This window comes from Hyla sarda, chromosome 1 (genome assembly GCF_029499605.1).
Source record: "Hyla sarda isolate aHylSar1 chromosome 1, aHylSar1.hap1, whole genome shotgun sequence".
Classification (NCBI taxonomy): domain Eukaryota; kingdom Metazoa; phylum Chordata; class Amphibia; order Anura; family Hylidae; genus Hyla; species Hyla sarda.
In genome coordinates, this window is record NC_079189.1 from 180,549,100 (window position 1) to 180,566,677 (window position 17,578).

At 44.9% G+C, this 17,578-nt stretch overlaps 2 protein-coding genes across 6 annotated transcripts in view; one reads left to right on the forward strand and one right to left on the reverse strand.

The window, feature by feature from the left end:
- TIFA (TRAF interacting protein with forkhead associated domain) overlaps nucleotides 1-17,578 on the reverse strand; it is a 112,774-nt gene that overhangs the window by 13,456 nt on the left and 81,740 nt on the right. The window contains exon 1 of one of the 3 annotated variants that reach the window (XM_056564901.1): nucleotides 10,471-10,552. The exons of 1 other annotated variant lie outside the window; for it this stretch is intronic. In XM_056564901.1, the coding sequence (XP_056420876.1) occupies nucleotides 10,471-10,504 (34 nt within the window). In that variant the 5' untranslated portion in view covers nucleotides 10,505-10,552. Of the gene's footprint in view, nucleotides 1-10,245; nucleotides 10,586-17,578 lie in introns of those variants that run through there. One more of the 3 variants, XM_056564910.1, reaches the window with a different exon arrangement.
- Nucleotides 10,251-17,578, forward strand: part of ALPK1 (alpha kinase 1) — a 206,542-nt gene continuing 199,214 nt past the window's right edge. For 2 of the 3 annotated variants that reach the window (XM_056564800.1, XM_056564880.1), the window contains exon 1: nucleotides 10,251-10,458. In XM_056564800.1, the coding sequence (XP_056420775.1) occupies nucleotides 10,321-10,458 (138 nt within the window). In that variant the 5' untranslated portion in view covers nucleotides 10,251-10,320. The remainder of the gene's footprint in view (nucleotides 10,459-17,578) is intronic. The other variant, XM_056564818.1, reaches the window with a different exon arrangement.

The window sequence follows — 17,578 nt, forward strand, 5'->3', positions numbered from 1 at the left end:
CGCAGCAATCCCAGATGTCTGATGAAGGTCTTATATTGGACCGAAACAGCATGTATTGATCTGTGCAATTGCTGAATAAAACTGGATTTATTGAACAGCATGAGTGCCAAGTTAATTTCTACTTTGATTGAGGATTGGGATCCTACTTGTGCACCATATATTTAAGAGGGTGCCATATATAACAGCACTGAACAGTTCTCTCAATCTATTGATTGCTATAAATAGTCCGCAATGGGGACATAGAAAGCGTATAATATATATATATATATATATATATATATATATATATATATATATATATATATATATATATATATATATATATATATCTCTATATCTCAAATACTCACATATAAGCAAAAGTTGTACCAAAAAAAACTACAGATCACGGCGCAAAAAATGAGCCCTCATACAGCCCTGTATATGGAAAAATTTGAATGTTATAGGTTCTCAAAATTGGGCAATGTTAACCTGTTGGGGACGGAGGGCGTACAAGTATGACCTCGCGTCCCGGTACTTAACCCCTTAAGGACCAGGCCCATTTTGGCCTTAAGGACCAAACCAATTTTATTTTTGCATTTCCGTTTTTTCCTCCTCCCTTCTAAAAATCATAACTCTCATATTTCCATCCACAGACCCATATGAGGGCTTGTTTTTTGCGTCACCAATTGTACTTTGTAATTACATCACTTATTTTACCATAAAATGTACGGTGCAACCAAACAAATATTATTTATGTGGGAAAATTTTAAAGAAAACCGCAATGTAGCAAATTTTGGAAGGTTTTGTTTTCACGCTGTAGACTTTCTGGTAAAATTGACATGTTTTCTTTATTCTGTGGGTCAATACGATTAAAATGATACCCATGTTATATGCTTTTCTATAATTGTACCGCTCAAAAAAAATCTCAAACCATTTTAACAAACTTAGTATGTTTGAAATTGCCCTATTTTGACCACCTATAACTTTCTCATTTTTCCGTATATAGGGCGGTATGAGGGCTCATATTTTTGCGCCATGATCTGTAGTTTTTATCAGTACCACTTTTGCTTAGGTTTTACTTTTACTTTGCTTAGGTTTTTTTTTGGAATAAAATGTGACAAAAAAAAAGCTGCAATTTTGGACTTTTTAAATTATTATTTTTTTTTTAACGTTTACACCGTTCACCGTACGGGAGGATCAACAATATATTTAAATAGTTCAGACTTTTACGCACGCGGCGATACCAAATATGTGTATTAATTATTTTTATTATGCTTTTTTGGGGGTAAAATGGGAAAAACTGACGTTTTCCTTTTTATTGGGGGAGGGGATTTTTCAAATTTTTTTTAAATTTTTTTTTAATACACTTTTTATGTCCCCATAGGGGCCAATTCATTGCAATCTCAGACCAGAGCAGAAGACCCCGGGAGACGGCCAGAGCCAGGTGAGGGGACCTCCGGCCACCATGCTGGATGGATCGCCGCAGCAGCGCCGTTCATCTGTGCAAAGTACCGCACTGCCGCAGATGCCTTGATCTGTACTGATCACGGCATCTGAGGGGTTACTGGCAGACATCCGCCCAATCACGGATGTCCGCCATTACTGGCGGGTCCCTGGCTGCTGATAGCAGCTGGGACCTGCCGGGCATGACGAGAGCACCGCTCCGGTGCTCGCAATCATGGCGGCGCGTAAATGTACGTCATGGTGCATAAAGTACCATGTCACCATGACGTACATTTAAGTTCATTGTCATTAAGGGGTTAAGTTTCCTGTACGCCCCTGTCCCGTTCCCGTGGTTTAAAGCGTGCTCAGGCCCTGACCAGGTTTCAAACCCGGTGGGTCCCAACTGCTATTAGCAGCCAGGACCCAGGGTAGATGCCGGGCCTCACCGATCGGGCCGATGCCTGGCATTAACCCTTTACACTCAACGATCAACGTTGATTGTGGAATCTAAACCGAAAGTAAAAGCATCCCAGCGGAGCTGATCGAGACCATCGTGGTGAAACCCTGATTTCCCGATCAGCTAAGAGGAAAGTGGGAAGGGCCTTACCTGCCTCCTCGCTGTCCGATCGATGACCGGACTGTCCAGTCTAGCAGAAAATCCCCATAGCAAACCTCATCTGCTCTGGACAGTTCCTGAGACAGACAGAGGTGTCAGCAGAGAGCACTGTTGTCAGACAGAAAATAACTCAACTTCAGCAGCTGATAAGTACTGGAAAGATTTTTTTTTTTTTTTTTTTTTTTTTTAATAGAAGTAATTTACAAATCTGACTTCCTGGAGCCAGTTGATATGAAAGAAAAAAAAAAGTTCTCATGGAATACCCCTTTAACCTCTTAAGGACCAAGCACGTACTCATACGTCCGTGGGAATTTCGGTCCCATTTTAATTCACACTTGCGATTCCGGGTCATTACGGGTCTATGGTGACCCGGAATATAAGGGGGATCGCGGGTGTTTAAGACGCCCACAACCCCCCTGAAGAGATAGGAGGTAGGTGGCAGGGGTGCCACCCCTCCTATCCCTGCTATTGGTGGTCTAGACGCGTCCACCAATAGCAGATCGGGGCGGGGGGGGGGTTAACTTTCGTTTTCTCCGACCTGCCCTCCCACAATAGGCGGGGCAGGATGGGGAAACGACTGAGAACCGGCACCGGAGCCCACTTACCCATCTGCGGAGGCTGCGGGCGACGATCGGCGTCGGAGATCGGCGATGTCGTGCAGCAGGCTCCCTGGATCCGACGGAAGCCGGTAAGTTTCCTAGCAACATCTGGAGGGCTGCAGTCCGAGTCCACTATATAGTGGTCTCTATACTGTAGCACTCCAGATGTTGCAAAACTACAACTCCCAGCATGCCCAGACAGCTGTTTGGGCATGCTGGGAGTTGTAGTTTTGCAACAGCTGGAGGGCTACAGTTTGAGACCACTATATGGTAGTCTCTGAACTATAGCCCTCCAGATCTTGCAAAACTACAACTCCTAGCATGCTCACACAACTGTTTGCTGTCTGGACAAGCTGGGATTTGTAGTTTTGCAGCATCTGGAGGGCCACAGTTTGCAGTGGTCTCTATACTGTAGCTCTCCAGATGTTACAAAACTGCAAATCCCAGCATGCTGGGAGTTGTAGTTGCGATCCCTCCAGCTATTGCATAACTACATCTCCCAGCATGCCCTTCGGTGATCAGTACATGCTGGGAGTTGTAGTTTTGCAACAGCTGGAGGCACACTGGTTGGAAAATATTGAGTTAGATAACAGAACCTAACTGAAGGTTTTCCAACCAGTGTGCCTCCAGCTGTTGCAAAAGTACAACTCCCAGCCTGCATGGTCTATCAGTACATGCTGGGAGTTGTAGTTTTGAAACAGCTGGAAGTTTTCCCCCCCCATGTGAACGTACAGGGTACATTCACACGGGCAGGCGTACAGTAAGTTTTCTGCTTCAAGTATGAGCTGTGGCAAATTTTTCGCCGGAGCGCAAACTCCTAGCAGGGAACTCCCTGTAAACCTCCGCCAGTGTGAATGTACCCTAAAAACACTAAGCTACACTACCACGTAAAAGGGTAAAACACAACATAAACACCCCCTTACACTGTCCCCCCCCCCCCAATAAAAATTAAAAACGTATTGTACGGCAGTGTTTCCAAAACTGAGCCTCCAGCAGTTGCAAAACAACTCCCAGCATTTCTGGACAGCCACTGACTGTCCAGGCATGCTGGGAGTTTAGCAACAGCTGGACCACCCTGTTTGGGAATCACTGGCGTAGAATACCCCTATGCAATCCCTAATTTAGTCCTCAAATGCGCATGGCGCTCTCTCACTTTGGAGCCCTGTCGTATTTCAAGGAAACAGTTTAGGGCCACATATGGGGTATCTCCGTACTCGGGAGAAATTACACTACAAATGTTGGGGGGGCTTTTTCTCCTTTTACCCCTTATGAAAAGCAAAAGTTGGGGTCTACACCAGCATGTTAGTGTAAAAAATAAAAAAAATTTACACTAACAGGCTGGCGTTGCCCTTTACTTTTTATTTGCACAAGAGGTAAAAGGAAAAAAAAAGACCCAAAATTTGTAAAGCAATTTCTCCCGAGTACAGAAATACCCCATATGTGGGCGTAAAATGATCTGCGGGTGCATAACAAGGCTCAGGAGTGAGAGCGCACTATGTACATTTGAAGCCTAAATTGGTGATTTGCACAGGGGTGGCTAATTTTACAGCGGTTCTGACATAAACGAAAAAAAATATAAATACCGACATGTGACCCCATTTTGGAAACTACACCCCTCACGGAATGTAACAAGGGGTATAGTGAGCCTTAACACCCCCACAGGTGTTTGAAGAATTTTCGTTAAAGTTGAATGGGAAAATTTAAAAAAAATATAATTTTTTTCACTAAAATGTTGGTTACCCTAAATTTTTCATTTTCACAAGGGAAAATAGGAAAAAAGCCCCCCAAAATGTGTAACCCCATTTCTTCTGAATAAGAGAATACCCCATATGTGGATGTAAAGTGCTCTGCGGGCGAACTACAATGCTCAGAAGAGAAGGAGCGCCATTGGGATTTTGAAGAGAAAATGTGTCCGGAATTGAAGGCCACGTGTGTTTACAAAGCCCCCATAGCGCCAGAACAATGGACCCCCCAACATGTGACCCCATTTTGGAAACTACTTCCCTCACGTAATGTAATAAGGGGTACAATGAGCATTTACGCCCCACAGGTGTCTGGCAGATTTTTGGAAAAGTGGTCCGTGAAAATGAAAAATTTAATTTTTCATTTGCTCAGCCCACTGTTCCAAAGAGCTGTCAAATGCCAGTGGGGTGTAAATACTCACTGCACCCCTTATTAAATTCTTTGAGGGGTGTAGTTTCCAAAATGGGGTCACGTGGGGGGGGGGGGTCCACTGTTCTGGCACCACGGGGGGCTTTGTAAACGCACATGGCCCCTGACTACCATTCCAAACAAATTCACTTTTCAAAAGCTCAATGGCGCTCCTCCTCTTCTGAGCATTGTAGTTCGACCGCAGGGCACTTGACGTCCACACATGGGGTATTTCCATACTCAGAAGAAATGGGGGTTACACATTTTGGGGGGGGTATTTTCTGCTATCAACCCTTGCAAAAATGTGAAATTTGGGGGGGGGGGAAACATTTTAGTGAAAAATTTTTTTTTTTCTACATATGCAAAAGTTGTGAAACCCCTGTGGGGTATTAAGGCTCACTTTATTACACAGTTTTTTGCTGTTCTGGCACCATAGGGGCTTCCTAAATGCGACATGCCCCCCGACCAAAATTTGCTCTCAAAAAGCCAAATATGACTCCTTCTCTTCTTAGCATTGTAGTTCGCCCGGAGTGCACTTCAGGTCAACTTATGAGGTATCTCCATACTCAGAAGAGATGGGGTTACAAATTTTGGGGGGTATTTTCTGCTATTAACCCTTGCAAAAATGTGAAATTTGGGGGGGGAAACACACATTTTAGTGATTTTTTTTTTTACATATGCAGAAGTCGTGAAACACCTGTGGGGTATTAAGGCTCACTTAATTCCTTGTTATGTTCCTCAAGGGGTCTAGTTTCCAAAATGGTATGCCATGTTTTTTTTTTTTTTTTTTTTTTGCTGTTCTGGCACCATAGGGGCTTCCTAAATGCAACATGCCCCCCAAAAACCATTTCAGAAAAACGTACTCTCCAAAATCCCCTTGTCGCTCCTTCGCTTCTGAGCCCTCTACTGCGCCCGCCGAACAATTAACATAGACATATGAGGTATGTGCTTACTCGAGAGAAATTGGGCTACAAATACAAGTATAAATTTTCTCCTTTTACCCCTTGTAAAAATTCAAAAATTGGGTCTACAAGAACATGCGAGTGTAAAAAATGAAGATTGTGAATTTTCTCCTTCACTTTGCTGCTATTCCTGTGAAACACCTAAAGGGTTAAAACGCTAAAACGTTAAAACAATGTCATTTTGAATACTTTGGGGGGTGCAGTTTTTATAATGGGGTATTTCTAATATGAAGACCCTTCAAATCCACTTCAAACCTGAACTGGTCCCTGAGTGAGTTTGAACATTTTGTGAAAAATTGGAAATTGCTGCTGAAATTTGAAGCCCTCTGGTGTCTTCCAAAAGTAAAAACTTGTCAATTTTATGATGCAAACATAAAAGTAGACATATTGGAAATTTGAATCAAAAAAATGTTTTTGGAATATCCATTTTCCTTACAAGCAGAGAGCTTCAAAGTTAGAAAAATGCAAAATTTTCAATTTTTCCCATCACATTTTGGGATTTTTCACCAAGAAAGGATGCAAGTTACCAAAAAAATGTACTACTATGTCAAAGTAGAATATGTCACGAAAAAAACAATCTCGGAATCAGAATAACTAAAAGCATTCCAGAGTTATTAATGTTTAAAGTGACAGTGGTCAGATGTTCAAAAAACGCTCTGGTCCTAAGGTGTAAAATGGCCTGGTCCTTAAGGGGTTAAGAAACGAAAAAAATGCAAAAATAAAATTGGCTGGGTCTTTAAAGCCAAAATGGGCTGTCCTTAAAGGAGTACTCCACTGTAAACATCTTATCCAAAAGATAGGGGATAAGATGTTAGATCGCGGGGGTCCTGCGATCTCCGCTGTGGCACCCCTCCGTGCACGATTACTATGCGATGCCGGCCACCATACCCCCTCCATTCATGTCTATGGGAGGAGGCATGATGGCTATGTACATTGGTCCCTCAACATACGATGGTAATCCGTTCCAAATGGGCCATCATTTGTTGAAACCATTGTATGTTGAGGGATCCATGCAATGTAAAGTATAGGACAGTGGTCTACAACCTGCGGACCTCCAGATGTTGCAAAACTACAACACCCAGCATGCCCAGACAGCCAACGGCTGTCCAGGCATGCTTGCAGATGTAGTTTTGCAACATCTGGAGGTCCACAGGTTGAAGACCACTGGTATTGGAGGTTATACTCACGTGTCACCGCTCGTCAACACTGCCCTGGATGTCGCCCTCCATTGGTGTCGCCGCGTCCCCGACGCTCAGGCAAGGCCTCTGCTTCCCCGGCATCCTCGCCCTCAGTCGCCGCCATCACGTCGCTACGCACGCCGCACCTATTGGATGACGGGACGGCGTGCGGAGCGACGTGATGACGACGATTGAGAGCGCCGACGATGCAGAGGATCCCGAAGAGGACGCGCTGGAGCCCCGAGGACAGGTAAGTGTAAGTCAGCAGACCACACGGGGCACCGTAAACGGCTATCCTGTGGCAGCTGAAGCAGTCTGATCTGCCGGATAGCCATTTATGCGATGGCCCCGACATACAAAAGCATCGTATGGTGATGCTGCCTTCAACATGCGATAGCCTCTGAGAGGCAATCGTATGTTGAAATGATCATATGTCGGGGTCGTTGTAGGTCGGGGGGGGGGTCACTGTAATAGCCGTTACGCCCCTCCCATAGACAAGAATGGAGTGGGAGCGGCGTGACGTCACAAGCGGCAGGACTCTACAATCTAACATCTTGTCCCCTATACAAAGAATATAGGATAAGAGGTTTACAGTGGAGTACCCCTTTAGGGGGGTTATGACAATTATTACAGTATTTCCCCCGTCCCCTTCATTTTGGGTTAGGTTCTCAGCAGGTCTGTCATGTGACTATGACATTCAGAAGTTTTTTTTTTACTTTTAGGTAACTTTTCCCAAGGTCCACAGTCTTCTGGCTATCGCTTTCATAGTGCAGCAGGTAATAATGCAGAGGATGTTGTAACTTTTACAGCTATGTTTTTGAAGACAAGCTAACGCAGCATCTTTATGACTAGATTATCCATAGATAATTATTTCTTTATGACTAGATTATCCATAGATAATTATTTCTGGTTAGTCCGTACTCTTGTAGAGTGTTTACATGACTTCAGAGCAGTCAGCTGTTGAGTGGGGGATGGGAATAGCTGCCGCCCACCCTATAGAAAGCTGCTAGGAAATTCCCACGCCATGATGTAACCTAAGTAGAATGTGTGCAAGTCTACCTCATCCCTGAACTGAAGATGCTTTACAAAACCTGAACACATTGGTCCACATTGCTATTTTTGTGCCTTTCAAGCTATATTAGTGTCTAATATCCCAACCATTTATTAGAGAAGGCAAATGCAGTAATAAATCTGTCACGTGTCAATACATTAGACAGGTTGAGGCTACGTTCTCAAATTCTTTGCTGTACCATAGTTTTTTTTTATTGTGATAGTCAAATTGCTGCAAAAACATGTACATACTCAATATAAAGGGTAAAGAAAACCCAGTAGGTTACATTGGCAAAAATAACTCCACATATATATATATATATATATATATATATATATATATATATATATATATAACTCACCAAAAGGAAGTGCACGCTTAGCACATTCTCTCCCAACTGTGTGTCACATGATCAGAAGAGACCCATAATGTAAGTAGTCTCATAGGGGGGACATTTATCAAAGCATTTAGTAGGCATGCTGGAAGTTGTAGTTTTGCAACATCTGGAGGGCCGCAGTTTGGACACCACTGGGCTAGAGGAAACAAGGCACTGCTCCTCACTGTAGGGAAACTGATGCTAGAAGTGATCCCAGTCACTTGAATGGGACAGTTCATAATCATCCAGCGGCTCAATTTTGATGCCGGATGATTGGACACACTGGACAGGGGAACACATCTTACTGCATTCCCCTGTCCGGCGTCCAGAAACAATGGACACCGGATGCCATACAACTGATGCACGGCATCAGGGGCGTTGAGTTCTACGCCGAGTTCTCCTATGCCGGATTCTGGACATACGTGAACCCAGCCTTACTGAGCTCTTTTAGGATGTGCCTCTGGCTATCCAAGATTTCCGCTTTGGCACCCCTCCGTGCCCAATGACAGGCAACTCCGGCCACCACGCCCCCTCCATTCATGTTTATGGGAGGAGCTGTGGTGGCTATGTATAGACATGAATGGAGGGGGCACAGCGTGACGTCACGAACGCGGAAGCTACAAGCCTCCGTGTTCCAGACGCCACCGCTGCCGACCCAGAGATTCCCAAGTGGCGGGACCCCAGCGATCTAACATCTTACCCCCTATTCTTTGGATAGGGGATAAGAGGTTTACAGCAGAGAACCCCTGATACAATTCATTTGAAAGGATGGCAGAACTGGGGCATTGTGAGCTTAGGGTAGGCAGGGCAGAGCACCCACCTCTATGGGCTTAAAGGAAAACTGTCAGCTTGCTCCCCCCGCACTAACAAGCGGTACTGGCTGTGCAGGGGACGCTGATCAGTTTGGTCCTTACCGTGTCCAGATCAGCCCCGCCGTTCGGCCGTAATCTTCTATTTTCATAATGTGCTAACTTGCACGGGCCAGGCTAACTGGCACTCTGAGGTCAGCGTTTCTGGCCGCAGTGCCGCCCAGCTCATCAATATTCCTCCCCTCCCTCTTCTCCCCGCTCTGTAATGAAGAGAGAGGGGAGGAATATTGATGAGCTGGGCGGCTCTGTGGTCAGAAACACGGATGTTAGAGTGCCAGTTAGACCAGCCGGTGCAAGTTAGCACCTATTTAGCATATACCAAAAATAGAAAGTTACTGCCAAACGGCGCAGCGGATCTGGGCATGGTAAGCATCAAACTGATCAGCGTCCCCCACACTACCAGCCAGTACCACTGGTTAGTGTGGGGGGGGGGGGGGGGGACCACCAGGCTGACAGTTTTCCTTTAAGCCCATAGAGGTGGGTGCTCTGCCCTGCCTACCCTAACCTCACAATGCCCCAGTTCTGCCATCCTTTCAAATGAATGGGATCAGGGGTTCTCTGCTGTAAACCGCTTATCCCCAAGAATAGGGGATATGGTGTAAGACAGCCAGTACCACTGCTTAGTGCGGGGGGGGGGGGGGGGGGGGGGGGGAGGGGGGGTGCAAGCTGACAGTTTTCCTTTAAAGAGTCTTCTCATGTATATTCACACACTGCAGATTTGATACAGATTTGCCCAATTAGGAAAGTCAAATTCCACAGCAAATCCACAATAAATCTGTGTGAAGATACCCTAAAAGAGAACATCACAGAGCACCCGGTAAAACATATAAGCTTCCCGGTAATGCCCAGGCAGAGGAATACAGTTCTCATTCTCTATATTTGGCTTTTCTGTTCAAAGCTGTTTACTTTCTATTATCTTACATAAACAACCATTCCCACAGAGCACACAACCTGGCATCACATGGTTACCAGACACTATGCATAGACCTGCAGGGGGTATCCTGCGGGCAGCACTCACCTGTGTTATGAAGTATCCAGCCGCTCTCCTCCCGTACACACTGTACACACACGGCGTTCTTATCTCTGAGCTGGAATGCCTCTCTGCTGTCTGGTCTTGTCTCTCAGGCCCCGCCCACTCCGGTTACCGCCTCCCTGCTGGGCTGCACAGAACTACTATGCCCGGGCCGGGAGTCAGGGTCGGGGAACAGGCTTCCTAAGCTGCCAGCTAATAGTATGTACCTACTGTGTGTCCCTTTCTGGTCACTTGTAGCCGTCATCAGCTTCTTCCCGCCATTATCCCTCTTTCTCTCTCACACGCACACACAATACTTTCTTCTTGCTTCTGATCCTTCCTGTTTGTCAGGAAATCCCCTCAGTGCGGATGACGTCACGGGCTGGGCTCTGCAGTCTGAGGTGCCCCTTACTGACAGTACTATTAATACTATGAAGGTCGTTACTATCTCTTCCAATACTTATAGCAGTATTATTACTGACAGTACTATTAATACTATGAAGGTCGTTACTATCTCTTCCAATACTTATAGCAGTATTATTACTGACAGTAGTACTACTCATTACTAGTTTTAAAGTATCATATCTATTACTTATTGCTACTGCTAGGCTTATTATTTCTGCTGGTAACTAGCTGTAACATTATCATTGTCAATATTATTACTAGGTTCATTATTTCTACTGATTAATATTATTACAATTATTGTTGGCAATGTTATTGTTACATTTATTATAAGGGCCAATTCACACTATATATTTTCCCAGCAGATCTCTCCAGTGGAAAATACAGTGCATCAGCCTCCCATTGTTTTTCTATGGGATTCTGCTGCATAAGGGTGCGTTCTCACGGCCGTCTGTCGCCGTTTCGGTTCCGTTCTTGCAGGCTGTAAACGGATTAAAAAACAGTTTAACCCCTTCAGGACCAAGCCCATTTTGGCCTTAAGGACCGGAGCGTTTTTTGCACATCTGACCACTGTCACTTTAAACATTAATAACTCTGGAATGCTTTTAGTTATCATTCTGATTCTGAGATTGTTTTTTCGTGACATATTCTACTTTAACATAGTGGTAACATTTTGTGGTAACTTGCATCCTTTCTTGGTGAAAAATCCCAAAATTTCATGAAAAAATTGAAAATTTTGCATTTTTCAAACTTTGAAGAGTTTTTACTTTTGGAAGACACCAGAGGGCTTCAAAGTTCAGCAGCAATTTTCCAATTTTTCGCAAAATTTTCAAACTCGCTATTTTTCAGACACCAGTTCAGGTTTGAAGTGGATTTGAAGGGTCTTCATATTAGAAATACCCCATGAAAGACCCCATTATAAAAACTACACCCCCCAAAGTATTCAAAATGACATTCAGTCAGTGTTTTAACCCTTTAGGTGTTTCACAGGAATAGCAGCAATCTGAAGGAGAAAATTCAAAATCTTCATTTTTTACACTCGCATGTTCTTGTAGACCCAATTTTTGAATTTTTGCAAGAGCTAAAAGGAGAAAATTTTTACTTGTATTTGTAGCCCAATTTCTCTTGAGTAAGCACATACCTCATATGTCTATGTTAATTGTTCGGCGGGCGCAGTAGAGGGCTCAGAAGCGAAGGAGCGACAAAGGGATTTTGGAGAGAACATTTTTCTGAAATGGTTTTTGGGGGGCATGTCACCTTTAGGAAGCCCCTAGGGTGTCAAACCAGCAAAAAAATAACACATGGCATACCATTTTGGAAACTAGACCCCTTGGGGAACATAACAAGGGGTAAAGTGAACCTTAATACCCCACAGGGGTTTCATGACTTTTGCAAATGTAAAAAAAAAAGTAAAATTTTTTACCTAAAATGCTTGTTTTCCCCAAAATTTTACATTTTTGAAAAGGGTAATAGCAGAAAATGCCCCCCAAAATTTGAAGCCCAATTTCTCCCGATTCAGAAAACACCCCATATGGGGGTAAAAAGTGCTCTGCTGGCGCACTACAGGTATCAGAAGAGAAGGAGTCACATTTGGCTTTTTGGAAGCAAATTTTGCTTTGGGGGCATGCTGCATTTAGGAAGCCCCTATGGTGCCAGGACAGCAAAAAAAAACATATGGCATACCATTTTGGAAACTAGACCCCTTGGGGAACATAACAAGGGGTAAAGTGAACCTTAATACCCCACAGGGGTTTCATGACTTTTGCAAATGTAAAAAAAAAAAGTAAAATTTTTTACCTAAAATGCTTGTTTTCCCAAAAATTTTACATTTTTGAAAAGGGTAATAGCAGAAAATGCCCCCCAAAATTTGAAGCCCAATTTCTCCCGATTCAGAAAACACCCCATATGGGGGTAAAAAGTGCTCTGCTGGCGCACTACAGGTCTCAGAAGAGAAGGAGTCACATTTGGCTTTTTGGAAGCAAATTTTGCTCTGGGGGCATGCCGTATTTAGGAAGCCCCTATGGTGCCAGGACAGCAAAAAAAAACCACATGGCATACCATTTTGGAAATTAGACCCCTTGGGGAACATAACAAGGGGTAAAGTGAACCTTAATACCCCACAGGAGTTTCATGACTTTTGCAAATGTAAAAAAAAGTAAAATTTTTTACCTAAAATGCTTGTTTTCCCAAAAATTTAACATTTTTGAAAAGGGTAATAGCAGAAAATGCCCCCCAAAATTTGAAGTCCAATTTCTCCCGATTCAGAAAACACCCCATATGTGGGTAAAAAGGGCTCTGCTGGCGCACTACAGGTCTCAGAAGAGAAGGAGTCACATTTGGCTTTTTGGAAGCAAATTTTGCTCTGGGGGCATGCCGCATTTAGGAAGCCCCTATGGTGCCAGGACAGCAAAAAAAAAACACATGGCATACCATTTTGGAAACTAGACCCCTTGGGGAACATAACAAGGGGTAAAGTGAACCTTAATACCCCACAGGGGTTTCATGACTTTTGCAAATGTAAAAAAAAAGTTAAAATTTTTACCTAAAATGCTTGTTTTCCCAAAAATTTTACATTTTTTAAAAGTGTAATAGCAGAAAATACCCCCCAAAATTTGAAGCCCAATTTCTCCCGATTCATTAAACACCCCATATGGGGGTAAAAAGTGCTCTGCTGGCGCACTACAGGTATCAGAAGAGAAGGAGTCACATTTGGCTTTTTGGAAGCAAATTTTGCTCTGGGGGCATGCCGCATTTAGGAAGCCCCTATGGTGCCAGGACAGCAAAAAAAACCATATGGCATACCATTTTGGAAACTAGACCCCTTGGGGAACATAACAAGGGGTAAAGTGAACCTTAATACCCCACAGGGGTTTCATGACTTTTGCAAATGTAAAAAAAAATTAAAATTTTTACCTAAAATGCTTGTTTTCCCAAAAATTTTACATTTTTGAAAAGGGTAATAGCAGAAAATACCCCCCAAAATTTGAAGCCCAATTTCTCCCGATTCAGTAAACACCCCATATGGGGGTAAAAAGTGCTCTGTTGGCGCACTACAGGTCTCAGAAGAGAAGGAGTCACATTTTGGCTTTTTGGAAGCAAATTTTGCTCTGGGGGCATGCCTCATTTAGGAAGCCCCTTTGGTGCCAGGACAGCAGAAAAAAAAACACATGGCATTACATTTTAGAAACTAGACCCCTCGGGGAACATAACAGTGTTACAGTGAGTTCTTACACCTCACAGGTTTTTTGAAAAGTGGGCCTAAATTGAAAAATTTGATTTTTTTACACTAAAATGCTGGGGTTACCCAATTTTTAACATTTTCACAAGGGGTAATATGAGGAATTGGGTTACAAATTTTGGAGGGCTTTTTCCCCTGACTATAAAAATCCATCCACATATGGGGTAACGTGCTGGGCGGGCGCACAACAAGGCTCAGAAGTCATAGAGGTCACTTTGTATTTGTGGCCCATGGCATATCAGTAGCTGACGGTTACATACATTCCGAGGAAAATACAAAAATGAAACACCCACATGTGACACCATTACAGAAAGTACCCACCCTGAGGAATGGGTATAGGGGTAAAGAGGACATTTCTAACGCACAGGGGTTTCCTAAATTTATTTTCCAGGAATGGATGAAGGGTAGCTTTTGAAAATTGCAATTTTCAACCTATGCTCTGCTTCATCTTTTTGGGAACAACTAACATGTGACTCTGAATTGTCGCCTGGAAATACGACAGAGCTCAGCGAGAACTCTTCGCATTTGAGGCGGATGTTTGTTACGGACCTAACAGTTACATACATTCAGAGGAAAATACAAGAAAGGAACACCCATATGTGAGATTATTACAAACAGTACACCCCCTAGGGTAAGTGGAGATTTGGAACAGATGGGTGTTCCCTTCATTTATTTTCCAGGAATGGATGAAGTGTACTATGGGGGGGAAGAAAATTGCAATTTTAGAACTGATATGCCAATTATTTTCCCAGAATGATGACCCAGAGTAGAGCCAAAAGTAAAAACGATGCCCGCCCCAAACCCTATACTCTGAATCATCATTCTGGGAAGGGGATGTGTGGGGCCGTCCCTATTCTGTTACCTCAAATGCGCAACCCGCTCAGGTGGGGAGAGAGAGCGTTGCGCATTTGAGGCAACTGCAAACCTCCAATGCTGTTGACTCTGTGTCCCATGACCCATTTTTTAGGGGGAAGAAAAAAAAAAAGATATTGGGGGTATTGAGAAAAAGGTTTTTTTTTTTTGGGGGGGGGGGGGGTTTGGTATAAAATTTGGAAGACAATGTACCCTGGACTGGTACATTGGAGTCGAATTGTGGGTAATGAAAATTAGGGCAAATGACGGAAAATTTAGTACTCCATGGAAGTGTGATACTCCCTGAAGCAGCCTATGCAGAGGCCCGGATGATCGGGGCAAGTGTCGCATTGAGTGGTGGTGTCCTTCCGAATCCCCCTCTTGCGACACACTCTGCATTTCTTCTGAGATCGTCCCTTCTTTCCAGTGTGGGGGATCACACCTGGAAAGTGTTGGCCGGGGACGATCCGGGGACCTGAAGTTCCAGAGGTGCTCTGACCCGCTCTTTGGCGGTCACCATAGATGAGGGCCTTTAGAACTTCCTCTTGGAACTCCAGGTATGTCCCTGTGTTGCCAGCGTTCTTGTACAGTACAAAAGAGTTGTACATGGCAACCTGTACCATGTAGACCGCAACTTTTTTGTACCATATCTTTGTTTTCCGCATGGCATTATATGGCTTGAGGACTTGATCAGAAAGATCAACTCCCCCCATATACCGATTGTAGTCCAGAATACAATCGGGCTTGAGGACCGGTCCCACGGTACCTCGCACAGGGACAGGGGTGCTGCCATTCCCATGAATTGTGGTGAGCATAAGGACATCCCTCTTGTCCTTATACCGGACCAACAACAGGTTATCATGGGTGAGGGCACGGGACTCACCCCGGGGGATAGGAGTCTGCAGGGGATAGGAAGGAAGGCCTCTTTGATTCTTCCGGACTGTCCCACAAGCGAGCGTGGATCTGGCGGCGAGGGATGTGAAGAGAGGGTATAAAAGTATAAAAGTTATCCACGTAAAGGTGGTAACCTTTATCTAGCAATGGGTGCAAAAGGCCCCAAACGATTTTCCCGCTAACACCCAGAGTGGGGGAACAATCTGGGGGTTCAATGCAGGAATCTCGTCCCTCATACACCATAAACTTGCAAGTGTACCCGGAGGTACTCTCGCAAAGTTTATACATCTTCATGCCATACCGCGCTCGCTTGGTAGGGATGTATTGCCGGAAGCTGAGTCTCCCCTTAAAGCTGATGAGCGACTCATCAATAGCGACCTCCCTTCCAGGGACATAGGCCTCCCAAAATCTGGCCCCGAAGTGATTGATGACCGGCCTGATTTTATACAGGCGGTCATACGCGGGATCAGTTCGTGGGGGACATGCCGCATTATCAGCATAATGCAAACATCTCCGAATGGCCTCGAACCGGGAACGTGCCATGGCCATACTGTAGAGGGGTGTCTGGTAAAAGACATCCCCACTCCAATATTGCCTGACACTGGGTTTTTTAACTAGACCCATATGCAGCGCAAGGCCCCAAAAGGTCCTCATTTCGGCTGCATCGACTGGAGTCCAGCCACCGGGTCTAGCTAAAAGTGAGCCCGGGTTAGCGGCGACGAACTGTTGGGCATACAGATTCGTCTGTGTAACCATTAGATTAACAAAGTCGTCACTGAAAAAATGACCGAAAAAGTCCATTTCAGTGAACCCGGCGATGTTAATCTTGATTCCTGAGTCGCCAACAAACTCAGGAATCACGGGCTCGTGGTCCGCTGGCTCAGCCCAGACAAGTTCTCCGGTACGAGGTACCAGTGACCTTGGCAGGGGGGCTTCACTAGTATGAGCGCCAGGGGGACTCATACTAGCATGGGGCACAGGGTCAAGGGCAGAGGAGGTTTGCGGCACCGCACGGCGGCGTCTCCGCCGCCTTGGTGGCTCATCATCAGAACTAGATGATAAGGAGGACGGATGAAATAAGGAAGGTGGGGTCTTCATCGTCCTCTGAGCCGCTCTCGGTGTCGGAGGCAATTATGGCATATGCCTCCTCCGCCGAAAACGCTCTGCGGGCCATTTCCCTACTCTAATGGGGATACGGGTATGTGTGTGTGTGGGGGGGGAAACTTTATTGGTGTGTGTGCTGCGTGTGGTGTGGTGCGATACTACCTCCCTAACCCGCCCTAACCCGCCCTAGCCTAACCTAACCTAACTAAACTAACCCGCCCTAACAGAAAAAAATATAAAATAAAAAGGGGACTTTTAAAAAAAAAAAGGGGGACTTCTAGCGCAAAAAAAACCCTGCGCCAAAAAAATAAGCGTTTATCTAATCAGTGGTGTGCGCACTGATTAGCGCTTGTGGCGGCAGGGGGCGCAGAAGTCAGAGGGGGGTCCGGCCACTCAGCCCAGAACAGTGGCTGGTGGCTTGTACTCAGACCCCCACACAAAAAACCCGAAAAATAAAATAAAAAAACGCTTAACCCCGGAAAAAATGCACCCGCCTGAACAAAAAAAAAAAACGCTGATCAGTGATAAATCACCGACAGCGGTGAGGCACGCCGCACACACAGGTAAGGTCCGGCCACACAGTACACGCCTGCTACTGGTGGCACGGACCGCCTATGGGTGCAAAAAAAGCGCTAGAAAACGCGTAAAAAAGCGCCGGCACCACAAAAAAAAAACGCTGATCAGTACTACGGGACTGATCAGCGGCGGGTGGGCTTTAACAAACGGTGGCGGACCGCTCTTTTATAACTAAGAGGGTCCGCACACACGCTTAGGGAAAAAAGAAAAAAAAAAAAAAGATCTGCGCCAAAAAAAAAAGGCTGGCGGCAGACCGCAGCGACCCAGCAGGGT